At 43.1% G+C, this 26,034-nt stretch overlaps 1 protein-coding gene across 1 annotated transcript in view; it reads right to left on the reverse strand.

Annotated features, from left to right (window-relative positions):
• The window catches only part of LOC309550141 (von Willebrand factor A domain-containing protein 5A-like), a 90,950-nt gene extending 65,247 nt beyond the window's left edge, over nucleotides 1-25,703 (reverse strand). The window contains exons 1-5 of the mRNA XM_082250580.1: nucleotides 25,633-25,703; nucleotides 20,248-20,450; nucleotides 9,068-9,290; nucleotides 5,709-5,878; nucleotides 2,776-2,917 (exon numbers count right to left, since the gene is read on the reverse strand). Coding sequence (XP_082106706.1) covers nucleotides 2,776-2,917; nucleotides 5,709-5,878; nucleotides 9,068-9,290; nucleotides 20,248-20,450; nucleotides 25,633-25,687 — 793 coding nt within the window. The 5' untranslated portion in view covers nucleotides 25,688-25,703. The remainder of the gene's footprint in view (nucleotides 1-2,775; nucleotides 2,918-5,708; nucleotides 5,879-9,067; nucleotides 9,291-20,247; nucleotides 20,451-25,632) is intronic.
• Between the last annotated feature and the right edge of the window lie 331 nt (nucleotides 25,704-26,034).

Raw genomic sequence — 26,034 nt, forward strand, 5'->3', positions numbered from 1 at the left:
ATTTTTGCAAAATTGTCGCTCTTTTTTTGTTTATAGCGCATGATCAAAAAATCGCACAGGTGATCAAATACCACCAAAAGAAAGCTCTGTTTGTGGGAAAAAAAGAACGTCAAATTAGTTTAGGTACAGCGTCGCACGACCGCGCAATTGTCCGTTAAAGTCACGCAGTGCCGAATCGCAAAATAGGCCCTGGTCAGGAAGGGGGTAAAATCTTCCGGGGCTTAAGTGGTTAAAGAATTATTGAATTTACCGTAACCAAGTGTTTTACAGTTAGGAGCTACTATCACGGACTGGCAGGTCAGCTTCAAGGTTCTTTTGTTCCCTTTTTGTGGAGTTTGCTAGTTCATGGGCGTCCTGTGCCTTTACCCTCTCCCCCTGGAGTTTGAGTATTAGCAATAAACTTCATTTTGGTACACCTTAAGGCTAGGTTCACACCTGCGTGCGGAGGTGCTCACACCAGGGGTCCATTGCGTCCCTGTTCATTATTTCAGGTCTGATTTCGGTCCGAATTTGTGGCTGAATTCAGACCTGAAATGGACCAGAAGACACACAGGACTCCTGTGCAATTTACTCCGCAGCCATCCCAGAGCTGTGTGAACCGGCTCCATTAAGAGCCAGTCCCAGGCTCCTGACATGCGAATTGGATGCAGCGAAATCCGCATCCAATTTGCATGAGTGTGAACCCAGCCTAAAGTGACTGGCCCCCATCTGTTCTGTTCTGTGCTATTGCCTAAGAAATATACAAACGGCAACCACCTGCCATTGTTGCACATGAAAGGACGCATGTCAAAAAACAACAAAAAAATTCCCAGCTCACTTACCTGCCAACCTGCAACAAACAGAATTGGCCCTTTCTAACAGTTCACGTTAAACACCAAGGGGTTTAGTTTGCACACATTTGCAAATAAATGCATAAGCTGCATAGCCACTTCATGACACCCCAGTGTACTGCAGTCCTAACTCTATAGATTTTGAGAGCCTCCTGTTTTAACATGAACTGTTAGACAGGACAATTCAGTTTGTTGCAGGCTGGTTGGTAAGTGAGCTGGGAATTTCTCTAAGTAATCTACACCCTGAGGGGAAATGTCAGCCCACCCTATTTCTGGGGGTACCATTATGCCTCCTGGAGGTCAGGAGTGGTGCTACATGTACTAACAGGACTAGAAAATATATGAAAAGCACATGTAGCCCGTAGGGCCTGCTGTAAGATGACTTCTCGGGCCTCCTCTGATTACCAGCACACAGTCACTTAGGGATTGTACATAAATCCCTCCTTACTACCGATGGCTCGTCACACAGTAAACAGTCCAGGGGTATTGGAGTACCCCACTATTCCCTTCTCCCATCCAAGTTCCAAAATAAATACTAAAAACCAACTGTAACTATTCACAATTGATAAGGAAAACTCTCACTTGTCTCAATAGTTTGCTTTTGGAAACAGCAGTGCCGTTTAATCCATGCTGCCACATGTATGGAAAGGGTTAAGTCTGCTTGCTCTTTTCTCTCCAGCAATAGACTTGAAGATCCTAATTCTCTTCAGGACACTCTCTAGCATCCCCTTTACTGACACCCGTCCAATGACTCTTCTAGCTCCAGGAGTGGCCCCCCTCAGGTCAGGCCCCTTGACACAGATCTGTACTCACTGTACTGCAGAATCAGATCCTCCAGTCTCTCCCCTTTCAGTCAACTTCCCTGGACCTCTGGGTTCAGCTCCTCACTGGCACTCTCTAGGCCCTCAGGTGGACCACCTGAGGCCTCACAACCCCTCTACAGAGGGGGAGGCAGTGGCCCCCTCCCTCCTGGACTTCACTATCTAGCCCATGGGTGTCCAACCTTTTGGCTTCTCTGGGCCACATTGAGTGTCGAGAAATTTTCTCGGGCCGCATATAAAATATATAATATAGTTAGTTAAGGTATATAAGTAATAAAATGCCGCCGTGCCCTTCCCGCGCGGCCGCACCCCCCGCACTAATTTAACACAACTAGAGGATGATCAAATGAAATGGAATCAGTATATGGAAGTTTACTTCTTCTAAGAGGTATTAAAGGAACACTCCAACCACCATGACCTCTTCAGTGATTTGAAGTGGTCATGGTGGTAGGAGTCAGAAGGACTCCACATGCTCACACCCCCCCCCCTCCACTCCGAGGCAGCCCTTGCCTACTGTTAGTTGGAAGCCGCTGTGGCCATGCCCCCGACCCGACTTCCTTCCTCCCCAGCAAAAAAAAAAATTGTCAGGGAGCAGTGGGCCGCATTACCTGGGGTTCCGGCCCGCATGTGGCCCCCGGGTCGCAGGTTGGACATGCCTGATCTAGCCAAAAGACTTCGAGCACATGTACTCCTGGCTTTTTTACAGTATCCCAGCATGCACTGAGACACTTTTCCTCTGCCAAATCACCAGGGCTGTATCAAAAGCCTGTGCACACATTTTTCAGGTTTCCTTCCACTGTCCAATATGCCTCCCTATTGGACCAGTGTGAAACACTCTGCAGACAGAACGAGTTGCATCCTGAGCACAATGAGCAGACCTCACTAACAGATCCTGCTCACTGGTAGGCAGAGAACAATATAGATTTACCTGCAGTCCTTCTGGTAAGCAGGCAGAGCTCGAAACTATAGTCTCCCACTAGCACCTACCTAGGAGGGGGCTACACACACAATTTATAACAGCAGCATTTATTATTATGTGGATATTGGCGCACAGTTTTGTGTTGTTTTATTAAACTGTGATGCAGAGTGCTAGTTGTAGATATCAAGTCAGTTTATTATGTTACCTGATAGGGTTGATCCTAATTCTTGAGCAACATCTGTAGATGCAAGTCCTGCCTCCACAGTGACGCTGGGTTTGTTCACATCCATATAATAGGCCAGAAATTCCACATCTCGATCAAACTTGTGCCCCTCCTCCAGTGACACCTGCACAGGTGAAATAATATAGTAGTTAGCACATTTGCTGTCCAACTTCAAGAATAACTAAAGGAAAAAAACGTTCTTGGGTTGGGCACTGTGAAGAGAGATTGGAACACGTGTCAGGTGTTTTTTGATGCCTGTGCCCCTATTAGGGAGATTTGCCCTATACAGTATCTCACAAAAGTGAGTACACCTCTCACATTTTTGTAAATATTTTATTCTATCTTTTCATGGGACAACACTGAAGAAATGACACTTTGCTACAATGTAAAGTAGTGAGTGTACAGCTTGTATAACAGTGTCAAATTGCTGTCCCCTCAAAATAACTCAACACACAGCCATTAATATATAGGTGCATCAAGATCCACAAAGCTCAAAGGCTAGAGACTCCTTCACGCACTAGCAGCGCTATAGTCCATGAATAGACATGAATCAATACATAAACGGATGAACAAATAAAGGGAAGTCCATGCATGCAGTCCCAGAATGTAAGGAGGTATTGGGAGTGGGTATATCCTTATAGAGACCCAAAAGCCTTCACCACACCTTCACCACACCGCCATTAATGTCTAAACCGCTGGCAACAAAAGTGAGTACACCCCTAAGTGCAAATGTCCAAATTGGGCCCAATTAGTCATTTTCCTTCAATGGCATCATGTTACTCCTTAGCGTTACAAGGTCTCAGGTGTGAATGGGGAGCAAGTGTGTTTAAATGTGGTGTTATCGCTCTCACTCTCTCACACTGGTCATTGGAAGTTCAACATGGCACCTCATGGCAAAGAACACTCTAGGGATCTTAAAAAAAGAATTGTTGCTCTACATAAAGATGGCCTAGGCAATAAGATTGCCAAGACCCTGAAACTGAGCTGCAGCATGGTGGCCAAGACCATAGAGAGGTTTACAAGGACAGGTTCCACTCAAAACAGGCCTCCCCATGGTCGACCAAAGAAGTTGAGTGCACGTGCAGAAGTTGGGTGCATACGATTTCCCTGATAGGAAGGCTTTTGTCATATTTTGAGATCTTGGGGGAAGGCGTTTTTCATGTTGCAAGATCTCAGGGGAGGACTTTTATCATATCGTGAGATCTTGGGAGAACGCTTTTGCCATATTGCAAGATCTTGGCGCCGCATCACGTCATGCACTCCATCTCGAGCATGCCCACTATGACTATTTGCAAGTTGACCCAAAAAAAGGATTTTTGAAATGGCGACATGGGAGCCATGATTCAGACAGCAGAAAGGGACAACGAAAAAGGAAAAAAAAAGGAGAGGTAGCATGGAGGTAGATATGTGTACTTATTCATGTTTTAGATTGTCTTTATGTATTTTTCCAAAAAAAGGGGAGGGGTCCTCTTTAAACTGCTATCTTCAGTATACAGGGATTGGCGTAATGACTGTAAAATTATAACAGGGCTTTTTCAAAAGGTGAGCCTGGATAATTTGTTATTTTCTTTCATGAGATACGGAACGAAACCCATTTAACAATTTCAGAAAAACGTCACATTAACGGAATGCCGGGAGTTCTAACTGTCACATTTGGTTGTACTCTCAGCCAAACTATCAAACCATCATTTGGCTGGTGTCATAACTGATCACATGTGCAGCAGCATAGCAGTTACAGGTCAAAAAAAAGCTAAGATGGCAGCTTCCTTGACTAAAAAAGTATAGGAGGGTTTAGTTCTGCTTTAAAGCAGATGTAACGGCTACCCAGGTGGTGAGAGGGTATCAGCCGTTGGAGACGTCCTTTTTCCCGGCAAGTCCCTGTGTAGTAATGGAGTAGTATAATCCCAACCATAAGATCCAAGAGGAGAGTCAGGTTCAGCTGTTGAACCACCGGGTAATAATGCAGTAAAATCCCCCTCCAGGAACGAGACAAAGTTACGTTTTGAAGGGTCAAGAAAAACTGTTTATTGAAACAAGAATACAGGCTTTTATACACCTGGGGAGTATATCAGACACTACTTAAACAATGGCCCAACATCCCCCCAGACAAATAGGTAAGGTCATTACCACACTTAACAAAAGCTGCCTCAGCCCAAATCCACATAATATAGGCAAAAGCGCATCGTTAATCAGCAGACATTCCGTCTCTAGGCTGGCCATACCTTGGCTTCATGGAATGTCCATATAAGGATTCACTTCCTGGGTCTCACAGTGCAAAGAGAGATATGATAGCAGGGAGTGTAAATAACCGAATGGTTGCTGGGAAAACCCTTCACACACACGAACGAGGTAAGCACAAATATACTCTGTCAAAGGTAAGGTTCTGTTACAGCAGAGTTCCACTCAAAAGTGGAACTTACGCTTATCTGTTTGCCCCCCACCTCCAGTGCCACATTTGGCACCTTTTGGGGGTGGGGTGAGAGTGGATACCTACTTTTGACAGGTAACCATCTCTACTTCCGGCGGACTCCGCCACGGCGAAGTACGTCATAAACCCGGCCTCCTCCTCCTTCGCCTGCCACTGCACCATTCCGAATGCGCAGCGAGCTTCGCGCATGTGCAGTAGGGAACCGGCCAAGAAGCCGCAAGGCTTCATTGCTGGGTTCCCTTATTGGCAATGGCGGCAGCAGCACCCAACAGCCGATGAAAACATTGGCTGGAGTGCCAACATTGCTGGATTCCAGGACAGGTAAGTGTTCTAATATTAAAAGTCAGCAGTTACAGTTTGTGTAGCTGCTGACTTTACATTTTTTTTTTTTTTTTGGGAGGGCTTTAACTGTGTATTAGAATTTTGTAGTTATCCTACGTTGTCAACAAAATAAACGAGCCTTCATACTATTTTGTGTCCTGCTCACCTTGGCGCCAATCTTGTCACTATCTGTGTACTCCAGAGGTGTGATTTGACAGTTGGACTCGATCTTGGCGATGCCGTACGCGGACTGGAAGTGAGCGTTCAGACTCAGCGTATACGGGATCCCACCAGCCGGCACTTCTGGACACGTGGCTGTTATGCTCTCCGCGTGATCTGAAAGACATAAGAAGGAAAAATCTTCCTGTACACAATGCAGATCAGAGTCATTTCATGTTACCATTTTCCTGTGGGATATGTTAGCCACTTTTGGAACGGAAGGTTTTACCCCCTTAATGACCAGGCCATTTTTTGCGATACGGCACTGCGTTAATTTAACTGACAATTGCACGGTTGTGCGACGCTGTACCCAGATAAAATTGATGTCCTTTTTTTCCCACAAATAGAGCTTTCTTTCGGTGGTATTTGATCACCTCTGCGGTTATTATTTTTTGTGCTATAAACAAAAAAAACAGCGACAATTCTGCTATAAATAATAACAGCCAATAAAAAAAATGTAAAAACAATTGTTTTTCATCATTTTAGGGCCAATATGTATCCTGCTTCATATTTTTTGTAAAATCCCAATAAGTGTATATTGATTGGATTGTGCAAAAGTTATCGCGTCTACAAACTAGGGGATAGATTTATGGTATTTTTATTTATTTATTTTTTACTAGCAATGGCGGCATCTGTGATTTTTAGTGGGACTGCGACATTGCGGCGGACAGATCGGACACCTAACTGACATTTTTGACACTTTTGGGGGGGGACCAGTGACATTACTACAGTAATCAGTGATACAAATATGCACTGTTACTGTAATAATGACACTGTCAGGGAAGGGGTTAACACTAAGGGTGATCAAAGGGTTAAGTGTGTCCCTAGGGGATGCTTTCTAACTGTGTGGTGGATGGACTCACTAGATGATCTGTGTTCCAAAATAGCAGGAACACAAGATCCCTGTGTTCATCTGTGTACAGAACGGCGGTCTGCCTTGTTTACATAGGCAGACCGCCGTTCTTCCTCCATGGACATCGATCACAGGTGGCCAGCGGACATCACATCTGCCGGACCCGCTGATTGGCTCCCCCTCTGGCCAATCAGCGTGTGCCCTTACTGGCGGCGCACATGCGCCCCCACTGGCTATTGCACGAAAAGATGTATAGGTACGTAATTTCACGCAATAGAGCTGACCTGCCGCAGTACATGTACTGCCGGCAGTTGGCAAGTGGTTACAAGATAACCTTACCTGGCCTATAGAGTGAAAATAGTGCTAAAATGCGGGTATTTTTTTAGACTTTAACTCCCTGTGAGCTTCCCTGTGCAGCTCCATGGATCCAGGCTGTACATGAAAGGCCTTGACTTTTGACATTAAAGTATATGTAAACTCTTACCCTGTAAAACAACCCTTTAATTTCTATTTTAAAATGTTTTTTAAATTGAATTTATTTTAAAACCCCCCTAGGCCGTGATCAGTTCACCTCCTCAGAGAAAAAAGTCCCCCGCTGCTCAAAGCCTCAGAGTATTTTCACAGACTCCCAGTATAAAAAACATTATAAATACCTTTTTCCCCCTTTTGTTAAAAGTGATCGCATCCCCTCTGTTCTCAGCTGCATAAGGGCTGGGGGAGGAATGGCTGTAAATGGCTGTGCAGGGGGAGTGTGTTAGGACATGTCTGATTTTTAGAGGAGAGCAGCCCAGCACAGCTAGAGAACTGACCACGCTGTGTTCTCCTGCTTAGTGTGGTCAGTTTTTAAAAGGAAAGCAGAGGGATTTCACACAAAGGAAGCAATACAAAGAGAACAGGAGACTTTCTCATACACAAACATGGTACAACAGCCACATATCAGGAGTATGAAATGTTGGGTTTACATACAGTACTGTCCTGTCCTTTTCTTTCAACTATCAAAAACCCAAATGTCTACTGCTCTGGTGGCCAACCCACCCTTTGACATTGTGTGCCCCCACAAGCCCCTGCAGCCTGTATTTTTCTTAGCTAGGTGCTTACTCAGGCAAGGATAGAAAAAATATTCTTTAGACTACCTGATCGGACCGCATCCGCATGGGGCAGCGGATATCAGCGGAGACATCTCCGCTGACACCCGCTGCCATCCGATTCGATCCTCTGTCAAATCCGGACGGTTGGAAACCCTATTTTCCATCCGTCTGGCGGATCGGAACGGATGGGATCAGATGAGAATGGACAGGCGGTCCGTTCTCATCTGATTCCCCCATAGAGGACAGCGGGGATCTGACAGCTCCATCTCCGCACGCAGAGCGGAGACAGAGCTGTCATCCACCTGCTCAACGAGGATCAGTGGATCGATCCCCCGCTGAGCAGACTGGAGTCCGTCGGCAGAACGGACAGGTGTGAAAGGAGCCTTATGCCTCGTACACACGCAACGATTATCGGCCGACCGATCGTTCCGACTTTTGTCCAGAGTGGTGTTTTGTTGGTTGGAATGTGCTCTAGACTGCACACGAAATTTCTCAGCCAACAAAATTCTACTTCAGAAGTGATGTCATGTGATGGTTTACTTTCCGTGTGTTTTTTCTTCTCTGAGCATGCCCAGTCTTGCTCATCAGATTTTTGTCTGCCGAAATCTGTACTGAATGAGGAACAATCGGCCGTTGTGTTGACGGCCAACAAAAATTTTATAGCCTGCACACCAGATTTTTTTCGCCCGAAAAGTCAGAGTCGGTTGTCGGAAGCATCATACTAACAAGCCGAAAATCGGCCGATCGGACGTTGGCCGAAAATTCCCGGCCAATAATCGATGCGTGTGTACGAGGCATTACTGAAACTGGAGCGTTCACAATCTGGTGCAGCTCTGCATAGAAACCAATCAGCTTCTAGTTTTTTCGTAAAAGCTTAATGGAACAAACTGAAGTTAGAAGTTGATTGGCTACCATGCTCAGCTGCACCAGATTTTGCACTCTCCAGATTTAGTAAATCAATCCCAGTGTCTGAAGTCACTGGCAGCTTTTTTTAGCATTACTTTTACTGAATAATATGTGCGTCTTTTTGGTGATATAATGGGCTGCACTTGGAGTCTCTATTATTGGGAAAGTTGACCTTCACCGCTCCACTACACACGGAAGTTCTGGCACTTGATATTTATTTGGGTTGGTTTAGTGTTGGGATTAGAATTTGTTTAGAAGTCAAGGCCCCATTATAGCATGGGCCAATGACAAAAAGGGCTCTATAGGGACACGAGAACTGGTTTGAAGATTAATACAAAGTACCCTGTAATTGCACGTCAACAAACATTTTAGGCCAGGTCAGATTCACTTGAGGGTCAGTTGTTCTTTAGGAAGAGCAAATCAAAGAATTAGGTTGAGAAAACCCCAGTTTATTTGTACCTATTGGGGTGTATCTCGGGTTGAGGATGGCTGGGAGTACAAAACGCACAGCTCCATCTGCCTCCACTGGCAGCTCCCGCACATATTTCATGGTGACCTCGGCCTCCTGGCCAGGAGGGAGATTCCCGACACTGCAGCCAAAGATGTCCCCTGAGCTCTCATCTTCCTCCAGGAGGAAAGCTTGCTTACCCAGGCTGATGGCTTCCTCATAGGTTTTGTGAGCCTGGAGAAGAGAGGAAGCAGCAACGGGTTACTGTCGTGTAATTTGAACATTTTTATAGCAGATTTGATTTGTAAATATGGTTTACATGCAATTTGGTTTCAGTTTTTGAAGCTGTGATGGCTGCTGAAATGTCCTCAAGACACTTTCACCCTATGATACCAAATTAGATTCTCAGACGACAGTCCCTCAGTCAGCTTCAGCAGCTTTCAGAAAAGCCGGCCTCCAGGTAGCCCACTTGAGGCCTCGACATTCCACAAGCATATGAATAAATTTCCTAGCAGTCAGATAAACCCCAACCACCCCCCAGGCCGTGATCTCCTTCTCAGGAAAAAAGACCCTGCTGCTCACAGTCTCAGAATATTTACACAGACTCCCAGTCACCATCTGGGCACCTCTCCCCAGGGATTGGCCAAGGCTGTATGAATATTCAGCTACTGATTAGACTCTTCCTGCCCACTAACTTCCAGGACAAGGGGAAGCAGCCAATCTTGCAGCCACTGAAACACCAAACAGACCAGAACAATCAAACACAGCCACGCGGGTTACAGTTATAGTGAGCCAAAACTAACTGAATACAGTGAGCTAGAACTAAATTTACCGACATCCTAGCACCTATCATCTAGGAGGGTGCTACAAAATTAAGAAAGAAGATCACCTAAACTGGACTAAACACAACTAAGGTAGCAACACTACTGATGTAAAGGTAACACGTGCATGGAAAAAAATCAGCATTGGTCTTCATACAAGCTCTGAGCCCTTGGACAATCTATTAATCTCCAGGTTGCCTATAGGGAGTCAACTTCTCAAGGTGAAATTGAGCCCCATCCCACCCCAACCTGACTACTTATTCTCACCTACTCCTATTCTTATATCTGATGACAAAGCCTCTTTTGGGCAGTTTACAGCTTTGGTTGGAAATCCACTCGGATCTACAAGGACTGAGGCATCAACAGGCATAACAGGCAAAGGGTGACCCAATGATGGTACTACAGGCCTAATGATATGTACTTTAATTACCATAGCACCCTCCAGTGTGCTACTAGTGTCAGAGTAGATAAACCATATTCTGACCCATGTTTAAACCCTGTGAGTTTTATTCTAGGTCAGGGTTATTAGAGTTCAAGGCAGCATGACTACAGACAGCTCTCTGGTGCCCCCCTCCCCCCAGTTCTGGAAAGTTAGAGAACATTCTGGAAACTAGAGGGCAGAGGCTAGTAGGGTTGTTGTGCATATTTAGGGGAGCTTAGCCAATTCCTAGGAGGTGGGCCTGGCAGGGGACTAAGTGAGCCCTTAAATAGGAATGAGTCATGCTGAGAAGGGAGTCGGTGGAAGATGGAGATGCAGTGCTGAAGAGACTGTTGGTGGACCTTGAGGCAGACCCCCTAGTCTGGGGGTGCTCTGCCCTGGGCCGGGGGTCAGTTGCTGGCCTGGAAAGATCCTGACAACGGGAAAAAATCTTGGAAGGATCCTTCTCTGAGAGGCAACGGGAGCATCATGGACAGTGTGAGTACTACAGCACAGTGCAGGAACTTACAATGGGAGAGACTGTCCCATGTAGCAGGTCTCTCTTGAAGATAGCAGTGTGCTTAATTCTTCAGCCTTGCCCTAGGAGATCTCTAGAGAGTCAGTCGGGTAGATTGGTGAAGAGAGTCAGTCAGGTAGACTGCTGAAGAAGCAGCCAGGTGGGCTTGTTTTTTTCTGCAGTGGTAGAGCTGGGACCAGTGTCTACAAAAAGGGAATTGGAGGTATTCCTGGATGCAGTTCACAACACATTGTGCTAAAAGGGACTGAGAGTTCCTAGCCTGTAAGCGGCTGTTGCTGATCTAACAGACTGTTAGCTACTAAGGAAGAAATAATTGGAGTTGTGAAGAGGATCAAGTGGAGCTGTATATAGGGAGGAAGTTGCCCCTGGTTTTGTCATTATCAAGTTGGGCATCCATAATTCCTATCCCCATCCAAGTTATTACTAGGGATGATCGAACAGTTCGGGTCGACCATCGGTTCGGCCCGAACATTGGGTGTTCGAGGTTCGGCCGAATTTAGAACTTTTTGCTCAAAAAGTTCGGAATTCGGCAACCAGAACCAACCAAAATGCAATGGGACAGGAAATGGGCTTGAAAAGCTCCAAAAAACAATAAGGTGAAACCACCCTTCTCCTGCGCTTGGTATCCAAGCCCCTCAACCACACTCCTCACGGGACTGACAAATGGCTTCTCAGATGGCTACGGTCTTGCTGCCCTTAACGGACTGGGGTCGTCCACCGGTACTACAAGCAAAAAGAACAAAGAAAGGGCGCACCGACCTAGCGCATTATCCTCAATAAAAGGCTTTATTTATGTAACATTAAAAAATGGCTACTCACAGACGTAGATAAACATAAGGCGTGTCAAGCTGATTTGCTCAATTGTCCGTGTTTAGTCCATATGATCGTCCATGACCGATGAGATGACTGACGCGTTTCGAGGCCTAGCCTCTTCCTCAGAGCCACTCAGTGTGGCCACTCAGTGGCTCTGAGGAAGAGGCTAGGCCTCGAAACGCGTCAGTCATCTCATCGGTCATGGACGATCATATGGACTAAACACGGACAATTGAGCAAATCAGCTTGACACGCCTTATGTTTATCTACGTCTGTGAGTAGCCATTTTTTAATGTTACATAAATAAAGCCTTTTATTGAGGATAATGCGCTAGGTCGGTGCGCCCTTTCTTTGTTCTTTTTGCTTGTAATGGGCTTGAAAAGGCCTGTGATTGGACCAGAACCATCAGTAAAAGCCAGTTGAGGGGCAGGAGAATGCTAGGAATGTGATTGGAGTGACTAGGGGGTCCATAGTCCAATCATTAGTGAATACGCCCCCCAGTATATAAGATCGCCCCCGCCAAATTCCTAGCATTCTTGTACGGGACATGGAAGAGAGTGGAATGCTGTTCTGTTCGAATGTGTTACAAAGTGTCATTTAGCTATTTTTAGTGTGAGGAAAGGGATATCTAGTGTAGTTAGAGTGCTCCTTTTACACTTTAGTTAGCTTCAAAAATGTAGTTTCTGTAGGGAAAGTGTAAAGTGTAAGGGGACCGTAGTGTAGTGTAAGGTTAACTGACAGTGACTGCTATGGAAGGGTGACAAAACCCTTCCATAGCAGGGTGATCGCTACAGAGAAATAATCATTTCTCTGAGTTGCTTCTGCACAGGGATATGGCTTCTCACCAACCAAGCATTTTTTATGCTGCAGGGGTTGCCACTGCCAGTGCTTTTTTGAGGACATGTTTGATGTCAGCCATGACATCTGAACATGCGTATAGGGGGTATATATACACATATATGTCTGTATTTATACCCCTAGACAGATATATAGGTGTGATAGTAGCAGAAATATATGCTTGCGCTAATGAAATCATTTACAGTAATATATTTCTGCTACTATCACACCTATATATGGCTAGGTGTCCATATACATATAAGTATGTGTGTATATATACCACTATACACAAGTTCAGATGTTTTGCCTGCCTCAAAAGAACCCAAAAAAATGCCAAAAAAAATGCTAGCGTCAAAAAAAAAAAAATGCCCAGGTGTGTTTTTGCTGGCATTTTGTGGGGGTTTTTGGAGGCAGGCAAAACATCTGAACTTGTGTATAGTGGTGTATATACACACATACATATATGTATATACACACCTAGACATATATAGGTGTGATAGTAGCAGAAATATATGCTTGCGCTAATGAAATCATTTACACTAATATATTTCTGCTACTATCACACCTATATATGGCTAGGTGTCCATATACATATAAGTATGTGTGTATATATACCACTATACACAAGTTCAGATGTTTTGCCTGCCTCAAAAGAACCCAAAAAAATGACAAAAAAACGCTAGTGTCAAAAAAACAATGCCCAGGTGTGTTTTTGCTGGCATTTTTTGTGGGGTTTTGGAGGCAGGCAAAACATCTGAACTTGTGTATAGTGGTGTATATACACACATACATATATGTATATACAAACCTAGACATATATAGGTGTGATAGTAGCAGAAATATATGCTTGCGCTAATTCAATCATTTACACTAATATATTTCTGCTACTATCACACCTATATATGGCTAGGTGTCCATATACATATACGTATGTGTGTATATATACCACTATACACAAGTTCAGATGTTTTGCCTGCCTCAAAAAAACCCCAAAAAATGCCCAAAAAAAAAAACGCTAGCGTCAAAAAAAAAAAAATGCCCAGGTGTGTTTTTGCTGGCATTTTTGGGGTGTTTTTGGAGGCAGACAAAACATCTGAACTTGTGCACAGTACCACTATACACAAGTTCAGATGTTTTTCCTGACTGCAAAGAACCCAAAAAAATGCCTGCTATTAAACCGGCAAGGTGTGAAAACCGAGAAGCCATACTCCTGTGCTGAAAGTGTTCTAATACAAACAATCTTTTTTTTTTTTATGGTTCTGGACATGTTACAGAGCTGAAACTTCACAGGTACACTGTTAGACCCCCCCCCCCCCCCCCAGACACAAAATCACACAAAAAAAAGTTCTTAAAAATTGTCATTTTTGATAAAAAAGCCAATTATTGAAAAAAAAAAAAGAGATTTTTGGATTTTTACTTTGGATTTCGTATCGGGGGGGTCTAAAAAGTGTACATGTGAAGTTTCAGCTCTGTAGCATGTCCAGAACCATAAAAAAAACAGATTGTTTGTATTAGAACACTTTCAGCACAGGATGTTGGCTTCTCGGTTTTCACACCTTGCCGGTTTAATAGCAGGCATTTTTTTGGGTTCTTTGCAGTCAGGAAAAACATCTGAACTTGTGTATAGTGGTACTGTGCACAAGTTCTGATGTTTTGCCTGCCTCCAAAAACTCCCAAAAAATGCCAGCTAAAACACACCTGGGCATTTTTTTTTTTTGACGCTAGCGTTTTTTTTGGCATTTTTTTTGGGTTCTTTTGAGGCAGGCAACACATCTGAACTTGTGTATAGTGGTGTATATACACACATACCTATATGTATAAACACACCTAGCCATATATAGGTGTGATAGTAGCAGAAATATATGCTTGCGCTAATGAAATCATTTACACAAATATATTTCTGCTACTATCACACCTATATATGGCTAGGTGTCTATATACATATAAGTATGTGTGTATATATACCACTATACACAAGTTCAGATGTTTTGCCTGCCTCAAAAGAACCCAAAAAAATGCAAAAAAAAACTCTAGCGTCAAAAAAAAAATGCCCAGATGTGTCTTTGCTGGCATTTTTTGGGAGTTTTTGGAGGCAGGCAAAACATCAGAACTTGTGCACAGTACCACTATACACAAGTTCAGATGTTTTTCCTGACTGCAAAGAACCCAAAAAAATGCCTGCTATTAAACCGGCAAGGTGTGAAATCCGAGAAGCCAACATCCTGTGCTGAAAGTGTTCTAATACAAATGATCTGTTTTTTTTTTATGGTTCTGGACATGCTACAGAGCTGAAACTTCACATGTACACTTTTTAGACCCCCCAGATACGAAATCCAAAAATCTCTTTTTTTTTTTTTTTTTAATTTTTTCAATAATTGGCTTTTTTTTTTATCAAAAATGACAATTTTTAAGAACTTTTTTTGTGTAATTGTGTTTCTGGGTGGTCTAAAAGGTGTACCTGTGAAGTTTCAGCTCTGTAGCATGTCCAGAACCAGAAAAAAAAGATCATATAGGTGTAAAAGGAGGGTCCCACATCCCTGTTCTACTGAAAAATTATCTTTTTTTTTTTAATGGTTCTGGATATGCTACAGAGCTGAAACTTCACATGCACACCTTTTAGACCACCCAGATACTAAATCCAAAAATTCAAAATAAAAAAATCTCTCTTTTTTTTTTTTTCAATAATTGGCTTTTTTATCAAAAATGACAATTTTTAAGAACTTTTTTTTGTGTGATTAATAGTTAATGGGGCATGACCCAGAACCCTAGGTACTTTTTAGGGGCATTTATTGGGTTTTAGGGCTTAAAAATTGTGTTTTTTGATTACCGAAGTTTGGGTCCCATTGATTTCAATGGGGTTCTGCAATCCGGGCCGAACTTTCGGGAAGTTCGGATGTTCTGGCCGAACCAAACTTTTCAAAAGTTCGATCATCCTTAGTTATTACCCCCCTAATTGAAAATAAATACACAAAATCTAAGCTTAAGGACTGTTTAATGTGTCCTGGATGAAAGCTGAATTTGTGATGTGCCTGGCTGCGCAGCTGTGGGAAAATCACCTGCAACCCCTATGGTGGTAGTGCTACATTTGGGGGTTCATGTCCAGGATTTCCCATGGTGCTCTGAGTGGCTGTTGCCCCTAGCAACCGGTAACCATCGAGCCAGTGGACTGTACTTTGTTGCTGAAACTCCACTGGGAAAACAGGAAGACGGAATTATTTTTCACTGCTGAAACTGTGACTGCTGCTGCATTAATCAAGTGGCATTGTCCATAGCAACCATTGTGAGTTGCTGCCAATTGGTGTTATACAGTGTACCCATGTGACTGGGATGGTTGCTACTACTAAAGCCTGCTGTATTCATTGAGAACTGTGATATGTGTCATCGCCAGTGGTAACCACAGCGGGCGATCGTGTTTGTGGATTATAAAGTGTCCAGCTGTCTGATTGGGGCTGGGGAAAGTGACTGTATGCTAAAGCGTTCTGCTAATCTCAGTGTAATGCGCATGGATTCGTCCGCTGTCACCTGTGGCAATTGGGGTGAGTCAGCGGGTTTCTGCAAGATCATGTCTCTCAGTTGTCCAACCACAGCTAAGGTTAAAGACTGTCCTAATCCTGCTAAAATCAGTGGGGCATGTGTCACATTTTTCACTGCTGCCGATAGCAATTACCATGGGCCTTCATTAGTGTCTTCACCCAGTTGTCCAACCATGGCTGGGATCAAGTGTCATGTCCTAACAAATCCTGCAAGCATCAGTGTGACAGTATTCACCATCACTGAAATTTAAAGACAGATAAGTAATGGTTTGGATTGCTTCAGTTTGTCAGACTTGTAACAGATGCATGTCATCAGCCCAAACACCTGTCTTCCACGGATTGTAAATCATGCTGATTTGCTCACATATTGTTTACGGTGGGTTCTCAGTATTTACACTATAATAATGTATATTATATCTTGTTTTACCTTTGGTGCCGGCAGTCTGGGCTTCCAGGCTGACTTAAGTACGCTGAGCTAATTAGCATGTGAATGATAACCTTTTCTAGATGAGATTAGCCATGAGTCAGCTGTACCTCGTTATCTCACCATTGTGTGATGCTTTATGTAAATATTCAGGTCATTGTTCATGTAGTGACTGTCATGCTTCTCAAGTGTATAAAAGTCTGCTACTTGTTTTAATAAAAGAGTTAGTTGTTTCCAGTATACAAGCTAAGTGTCAGGCTAGTTTTGTATGGCGGCGGCTGGGATTTGATATCTATGTTCATGACTGCAAGGAAGCCGTATACTGACGGAAGACCACAAGTACAGTGTGGGTCTGAGGTTCCGTCACAATCAGTTCATGTAAAGTGACTGGGTATGTAATAATTGTTCCTGCAAAATTAAGTCTGGTCGTGAAAGAATTACAGAGCGTGTGGGAACTGGCCTGCTTATCAGAGCTGCTGGCACTAGAAAGTCTGTGTGAGAAGCAGTGCTTCAGTCTGAAGCAAGCCCAGTACACCCAACAGGTGAAGAAAGAGAGGAGCAAGATGGAGGAAGGTGCACGAGTGTATCCCATGTCAACCTGGGTGCCTGAACTGCAAGAGGTGACGCTGGTCGATATACCGGGGTGCGCCTGCAGCATTGAGGGGTATTCACTCTTGGACTGACCAGAGGGACAGAGAGTTTGTGTCTGATGTATCCTGGCTGCAGGAGGCCACATTCTGGAAACTAGAGGGCAGAGGCTAGGAGGGTTGTTCTGCATATTAAGGGGAACTTAGCCAATCCCCAGGAGGTGGGCCTGGTAGGGGAGTAAGTGAGCCCTTAAATAGGAATGAGTCATGCTGGGATGGGAATCGGGTGGAAGATGGAGATGGAGTTCTGAGGAGACTGTCAGTGGCCCTTGAGACGAACCCCCTAGGCTGGGGGGGGGGGGGGGGTACAGTGCATTGCGATAGTATTCGGCCCCCTTGAACTTTGCGACCTTTTGCCACATTTCAGGCTTCAAACATAAAGATATAAAACTGTCATTTTTTTGTGAAGAATCAACAACAAGTGGGACACAATCATGAAGTGGAACGAAATTTATTGGATATTTCAAACTTTGTTAACAAATAAAAAACTGAAAAATTGGGCGTGCAAAATTATTCAGCCCCTTTACTTTCAGTGCAGCAAACTCTCTCCAGAAGTTCAGTGAGGATCTCTGAATGATCCAATGTTGACCTAAATGACTAATGATGATAAATAGAATCCACCTGTGTGTAATCAAGTCTCCGTATAAATGCACCTGCACTGTGATAGTCTCAGAGGTCCGTTTAAAGTGCAGAGAGCATCATGAAGATCAAGGAACACACCAGGCAGGTCCGAGATACTGTTGTAGAGAAGTTTAAAGCCAGATTTGGATACAAAAAGATTTCCCAAGCTTTAAACATCCCAAGAAGCACTGTGCAAGCGATAATATTGAAATGGAAGGAGTATCAGACCACTGCAAATCTATGAAGACCTGGCCGTCCCTCTAAACTTTCAGCTCATACAAGGAGAAGACTGATCAGAGATGCAGCCAAGAGGCCCATGATCACTCTGGATGAACTGCAGAGATCTACAGCTGAGGTGGGAGACTCTGTCCATAGGACAACAATCAGTCGTATACTGCACAAATCTGGCCTTTATGGAAGAGTGGCAAGAAGAAAGCCATTTCTTAAAGATATCCATAAAAAGTGTCATTTAAAGTTTGCCACAAGCCACCTGGGAGACACACCAAACATGTGGAAGAAGGTGCTCTGGTCAGATGAAACCAAAATCGAACTTTTTGGCAACAATGCAAAATGTTATGTTTGGCGTAAAAGCAACACAGCTCATCACCCTGAACACACCATCCCCACTGTCAAACATGGTGATGGCAGCATCATGGTTTGGACCTGCTTTTCTTCAGCAGGGACAGGGAAGATGGTTAAAATTGATGGGAAGATGGATGGAGCCAAATACAGGACCATTCTGGAAGAAAACCTGACGGAGTCTGCAAAAGACCTGAGACTGGGACGGAGTTTTGTCTTCCAACAAGACAATGATCCAAAACATAAAGCAAAATCTACAATGGAATGGTTCAAAAATAAACATATCCAGGTGTTAGAATGGCCAAGTCAAAGTCCAGACCTGAATCCAATCGAGAATCTGTGGAAAGAACTGAAAACTGCTGTTCACAAACGCTCTCCATCCAACCTCACTGAGCTCGAGCTGTTTTGCAAGGAGGAATGAGCAAGAATTTCAGTCTCTCGATGTGCAAAACTGATAGAGACATACCCCAAGCGACTTACAGCTGTAATTGCAGCAAAAGGTGGCACTACAAAGTATTAACTTAAGGGGGCTGAATAATTTTGCACGCTCAATTTTTCAGTTTGTTAAAAAAGTTTGAAATATCCAATAAATTTTGTTCCACTTCATGATTGTGTCCCACTTGTTGATTCTTCACAAAAAATTACAGTTTTATATCTTTATGTTTGAAGCCTTAAATGTGGCAAAAGGTCGCAAAGTTCAAGGGGGCCGAATACTTTCGCAATGCACTGTAAGTGCTCTGCCTCGTGTCGGAGCTCAGGTGCTGGCATGGGAAGATCCTGAAAACAGGAAAAGCTTGGAAGGAGTCTTCCCTGAGAGGCAGCAGGAGCAAGAAGAGGACATTATAAGTACTACAGCATGGTGCAGGGACTTACAATAGGAGAGACTGTCACATGTAGCAGGTCTCTCTTGACAGCGATGTGCTTAAGCCTTCTTTAGCCTTGCCCTGGGAGATCTCCAGAGAGTCAATCAGGTAGACTGTTGAAGAAGCAGCCATGTGGGCATCCCATAATTCCTATCTTCATCCAAGTTATCACCCCCCACAAAAAAAAAAACAAACAAAGCTCAAGGATTGTTCACTGTGTCTGGATGAAAGCTGAAGTTATGGTGTGCCTGACTGTGCAGCAGTGGGGAACCCTGTCACCTGCAACCCCTATGGGGGTAGTGTTACACACCAGTTTGATGAAAAGCCTAAAGCCCCGTACACACGCTTTGAAAATTGGCAGGGAATTTTCGGCCAACGTCCGATCTGCCGATTTTCGGCTTGTTAGTATGATGCTTCCGACAACCGACTCCGACTTTTCGGCCGAAAAAAATCTGGTGTGCAGACTATAAAATTTTTGTTGGCCGTCAAAACACGGCCGATTTTCGTGCAGTCAGTACAGGGAAAAATCTGATGAGCAAGTCTGGGCATGCTCAGAGAAGAAAGAACACAAAGAAAGCAAACCAACACATGACATCACTTCTGAAGTAGATTTTTGTTGGGCGAGAAAATTCGTGTGCAGTCTAGGCACATTCCAACCAACAAAAAACCACTCTGGACAAAAGACGGACGACCGGTCGGCCGATAACCGTTGCGTGTGTACGGGGCTTTAGGCTTCATGTACACTTGAACAACGTTGACCACCAGCCATGATTTTACCGTGATTTTGTGCCTTTTTTGGCTGGGGCTCAAAACGTTTCTACCCTAAACATGATTCCTCGGCGTTCAGGAGAGGAAGGTTAGGGATTAGTTGAACCTCCTCTAACCTCAGCAGCTCCTAAATGATCCTAAAAGCCTATGTGTACATTGACACATAGGCTTCTATGGAGTTGAGTTTAGGAGCGTTGCCAATAAAACGCCAAAAGTTCCAAAACTCAAGTTTAGGAGCTGCTAGTGTACATGGAGCCTTGAAGTGTATTATCATGTCCCAAGTGAAAATGTAATGTGTTCTGAAGAGTTTGTCTTGTAATCCCCATTACCTGCTCCTTCTCCTGGAGGTCGGCTACGATCTTCTTCCCTTCTATTGTGGCCTCAAAGCTGTAGACGGCGGAATCTTTATCCATGGGGAAGACAAAGACCGCTTCTATCGCCTTCTCCTCCTCATTCTTATACTTGAGAGTCGCTGATACATCCGCCACAAAGCCTTTCACCTGGACATCAACCCAGATCCCCTGCAGAGGAACTGGAAACACACACAGGAGAATCAGAAAATTATATCTGCTGTTTTGTATCTTATAAAATTATAGTGGCTGTAAACCTCAGACATGAAATACAATATATTGTCAAAAGTATTAGGACGCCTGACTTTACATGCATATGAACTTTGATGGCATCCCAGTCTTAGTCTGTAGGGTTCAATATTGAGATTGGCCCACTATTTGCAGCTATAACAGCTTCAACTCTTCTAGGAAGGCTGTCCACAAGGTTTAAGAGTGTGTCTATGGGACTATGGGTCTACGTATGACCATTCTTCCAGAAGAGCATTTGTGAGGTCAGGCACTGATGTTGGATGATAAGGCCTGGCTCGCAGTCTCGACTCTAATCCATCCTAAAGATGTTCTATCGGGCTGAAGTGCAGGCCAGTCAAGTTCCTCCACCCCAAACTTGCTCATTCATGTCTTAATGGACCTTGCTTTGTGCACTAGACTTGTGCAATTCATTATGGTCTGAATGTAAATTCAGATGAATTTTTGGTTACTCGGAGGTTCAGATGTTTCTGAATCGCCGAATAAAATAGTAATGAATATTCAGATGTATCCGAATCTCTGAATGAAATAGCAACGAATAGTAATGAATTTTGTTGAAATCCATTAAAATTTGTTTTGTTTATTCGTTTTCTAGCCAATTCCAACTTTTCAGGAAGATTAGAATTCAAATTGGTCAAAAAATAAATCGACCAATTCGAATTCTGTGTGATGAAATAGCTAGTTGTTAAGCAGCGGCCCGGGAAGCCAGCCACCCGCATCATTAACAACCATGAGTCATCTGTCAGCTGGCTTCCCCACTGAACTGACAGATGAATGTGAAAACAAGAATGCCAGCAATTGCACAGCAATAGAAAAAAAAAACAGGGTGCCCCCCCCCCCAAAAAAAAAAAAAAATTCATAGCAGACCCTTATCCAAGCATGCAGCCTGACAGGCCAGGAAAGGGACTATGCCAGGCCACATGCCCTTAAAGGGTTCCCACCTTAAGTAAAACAATAAAAATGAAAAATTCCTTTAAATATCGTGCCTAGGGGGGGTCCTCCTAGTCTGCCTGTAAAGTGACGCATCTGTAGCATGTATAGAATATGCTGTAGCAAAAATGACATTTCTAAAGAAATAAAAATGCATGAAATGACATTTAAATTGCCGGCAATACAATTCCCTTTGCCATGGGATCCCCCAAAATCCATACCAGACCCTTATCTGAGCGTGCAGCCTGGCAGGTCAGGAAAGAGGGGCAGTGAGCGAGGGCCCCCCCCCCTCCCTCTTGAACTATATCAGACCACATGCCCTCAAAATGGGGGGGGGGTGGGTGCTTTTGGGCGGGGGGGGGCTTGTTAAAGGGGGCTTCCAGATTCTGATAAGCCCCCTGCCCGCAGACCCCGACAACTACAGCCCATTGTTGTCAGGAAGAAGACCTTGTCAACATGGGGACAAGGTGCTTTGGGGGTGGGGGCGCAGAGCTGCCAGACCTGCCAGGCTGCATTCTTGGATAAGGATCTGGTATGGATTTTGGGGGGCACCCAACATTGTTTTTTTTTTTGTAACATTGCTCAATAGCCGGCATTCTTTTCTTTACATTCATCTGTCAGTGGGGAAGCCCGCTGACAGATAATGACTCATGGTTGTTAAGGACACGGGCGGCCAGCTTCCCAGCCCGCTGCTTAACAACCAGCTATTTCTTCACACAGAATTTGAATCAGTCGATCGTTTTTCAACCGATCCGAATTCGAATCATTCTGAAAAATTTGAATTTAGAAAATTTTTACGAAAACTAAACGAAAGTAAATGAGTTCCGAAACCAAACAAAACAAATTCCATAACTAAACGAAATTAGTAGCATAACGAATCTATCTGAAACAAAACAAAAACAAAATCATTTGGATCATTTGGTGGAGGGGGGGGTTGAGGTCAGGACTCCTTGCAGGCCAGTTAAGTTCCTCCTCCCCAAACTCGCTCATCCATGTCTCTATGGACCTTGCTTTGTGCACTGGTCCAAATCTTTTGGTGGAGGGGGATTATGGTTTGGAGTTTTTTTTTCAGGGGTTGGGCTTGCCCCCTTAGTTCCAGTCAATGAAACTCTTAAGGTGTCAGCACACCAAGAGATTTTGGACAATTTCAAGCTCCCAACTTTGTGAGAACAGTTTGAGGTTGGCCGTTCTTGTTTCAACATGACTGCACACCAATGCACAAAGCAAGGTCCATAAAGACATGGATGAGCGAGTTTGGGGTGGAGGAACTTGACTGGCCTGCGCAGAGTCCTGAACTCAACCTGAAAGAACACCTGTGGGATTAATTAGAGCGGAGACTGCAAGCCAAATGTGCTTCTGGAAGAATGGTCAAACATTCCCATAGACACACTCCTAAACCTTGTGGACAACCTTCCCAGAAGAGTTGAAGCGGTTATAGCTGCATAGGGTGGGCCAACTCAATATTGAACCCTACTGACTAAAACTGGGATGCCATTAAAGTTCATATGTGTATAAAGGCAGTGCTTTTGGTATTCTAGTGTATCTCCACCAACCTTTGGGTCCTGTGCTGAGCGACCAATCTGATGCATTGTCAGGATTATTGGGGAGATTAAATGAAAGAAATGGAATTATAACTATATATATTCTGTTTTTCATAGAGACTTTGAGCAGTGGCATCCATCTTGTTAAAAGGTTACTGAAAGTTCAAATCTCCTTTTAAGATGTCTATTCAGGAGATTTTAAAAAGGTTTCAACAGACATGCTGTTGTTGACCTAAAGTAATAAATAAATAGACTGTTGACTTTCTTTAGATTAAAGCCCCGTACACAGGTACTGATCGTCGGCCGAACGATCGGCCGTCTTTTGTCCAGGGCTGTCGTGTCTGTTGAAAACTGCAAAAGACTTGACACGAATTTTGTCGGCCAACAACAACAGCCGACTGCAGAAGTGATGTCATGTGATGGTTAACTTTCCGTGTGTTTTTTCTTTTCTGAGCATGCCCAGTCTTGCAAATCTGCTGATTGTCGGCCAAATTCTGTACTGACTGGCGAACAATCGGCCGTTCTGGTGACGGCCAACAAATATTTTAAAGTCTGCACAACAGATTCTGTTCGGCCGAAAATGCGCTGTCGGCTGTCGGAAGCATCATACTAAAAAGCCGACAATCGGTACGTGTGTACGAGGCTAAAGTCTAGCTGACGCTGTACCAAGATAATCTTATCTGTGTGGGTGCCCATGAACACTAGTCAAGTATTTTCTGTTTAGAACCATTTAAAAATAAGTTTTATGGATAGATTATAATCCTATGTAAGAGAATATTAACAATGAGTATATATATATAAATAACATACATAGATATTTAAGAAAACTTTCTATACTATATTTTGTTTCATATTCTTGCTAAATTCTAGTTTTACTTATATTGATGACTTCATGTAAAGAAAGGCTTAAGTGCTTTTGTAAGTAGTAGAGTTGTCATAAAACTTGTCTGACCTTGCCAAAGAGTCTAGAAAGTCTGGGATTGTAAGCTTTTTATCAACATAAGGGTTCAAAGTTTATCCGTAGGTAAATATTGCAATTGTATTCTATATACTGAATCTAATAGTAATACAATACTGCCCTCTTTGGTGACTTTGGTTAAAAAGTAATTTCCAATCAATATATATATATACATATATATATATATATATATATACACATATATATATATATATATATATACACATATATATATATATATATATATATATATATATATATATATATATATATATATTAATAATATATCCTTATTAAATGGCGTTACCAGGTTCAATCCTTACGTAGATACATGATGGAGATATTAGATGGACATGTATATACGATGAGAGTATGGATAGATTCTTACGTTGTTTTTATGATTATTCTTAAATGAAGAACTTATCATATAATTCTAATATCCAATATACTGGATGACTAGTAGAGGTGTCGCCCAATGACCTCAACAGTTAATGGATAAGTAATCCCAACCAATGGGGATAAAGTTCCTCCTTCTGGGTTCGGCTTATGGTAATTTTACTGCCCTTTTGTTCTATACAATATAAAAAGGGAAACCCAGATGTAATAGGACACACACACACATTACGACAACATTCATTACACTTACAACACACACGCTATTTACATCCATACACATACTCATCTATACATACTCCATCTTGCTCCATCCTTTATCTGAAACGAAACTCCTCCCTAACTGGCCACCATTTTGGGAAGGCAGCTAGCAGCCATTTTAAATGTGGTAAATATACCTTGCTGTTTATTTGATTATTATTTACTATTGTTTATCTCCTTCCTTATATGTTTTATATTTCATATTTAAGGGTAACGAGATTACAGTCCCAGCCGTATGAACCATATTAGATTTTTCTCAAAAACTGATTTTTGTTTTTATACATTTTTATTAATATCAGATTTAGCACAATATTAGCTATTTAGTCTCCCGTTTTGCATAGCCTATTCTCACTCCAACTGCAGCGGGGTGACTGTTGGCTGCGCAATTCGCAGACAATTGTGGTCTGATTATATAGAACACTTATCTATGGTTTCTACTATACCTGGGGAAAACGTAATCTTGCTTTCATTTTAATTTCATTATTGAGCTACATATCACATTGCATTTATCGTTTTAATTTTGTATTTTATGTCAAAGTTATCTCTTTGTGTCACCTCAAGTCTAATCATTTATTGTGAATACATGACTTATGAATAAATATTCTTATATATTCCCTACTGTAGACTGTTTTCACTAAGATTGGTATATGCTGTTAAAAAGAAATTAATTGATTAAAAAGAACTTGTTACATATTGATTTGTGGAAATAAGTTGAGTTTCTCCTACCTTACAGATCTTTGCTTATTTACATAAATGGGGACACTGTTATATCAGAGCAGTATAAATATTTTGACAGCATTGTGAACACAGGTGGTTGGCCTCTTGGCACGGGGGCCGGTCAGTGAAGGCTTTTCATACATCTTCTGATTGAATACAAAGCGTTCTCTAATTGAATGAGATGGAGATTTATGTGACCACCCCTCACATCTGCAGAATGGAAATCACCAAATTCAACCTTCGTGTGTCCTCCAGGAAAAGTTTGAAAAATCAAGGCTGAGGGCCCACACAGTAATCTGCTGTTGCTTATTCACTCACCTGGTTGGTGGGAAGCCACGATGATTAGGCCACAACATGTAGAAAATGGCGGCATTATTGCGGGTTATCTGAAGGGAAATAAAAAATACAATAAGTGTCAGATTTTATGGCTTCAGCCTGACTACGCTTATTGCTGACTCTTAGACCCCATTCACAGCTCAGCGTTTTGTAGTTTGAAGCTCCATAACGCTGGAGGAGAAAAACATGATTAAAGATTATTCTCTATGGAGACGGTTCACATCTTCACTCCGTGTCGCCTGAAGCCAAACGCCTGAAGCTCAAGAAAGTTCTGGAGCTTTTTTTTGTAGCCTGAATCATGTAGATTGGTGCGTTTTTGAAGCATTTTTTGTTCCATGGAAATGCATGGAAACTCTTGATTTGAGAGTTTTTCTGCGTTTTTTC

The sequence above is a fragment of the Pelophylax lessonae genome, assembly GCF_965119305.1.
Source record: "Pelophylax lessonae genome assembly, chromosome: 1".
Classification (NCBI taxonomy): domain Eukaryota; kingdom Metazoa; phylum Chordata; class Amphibia; order Anura; family Ranidae; genus Pelophylax; species Pelophylax lessonae.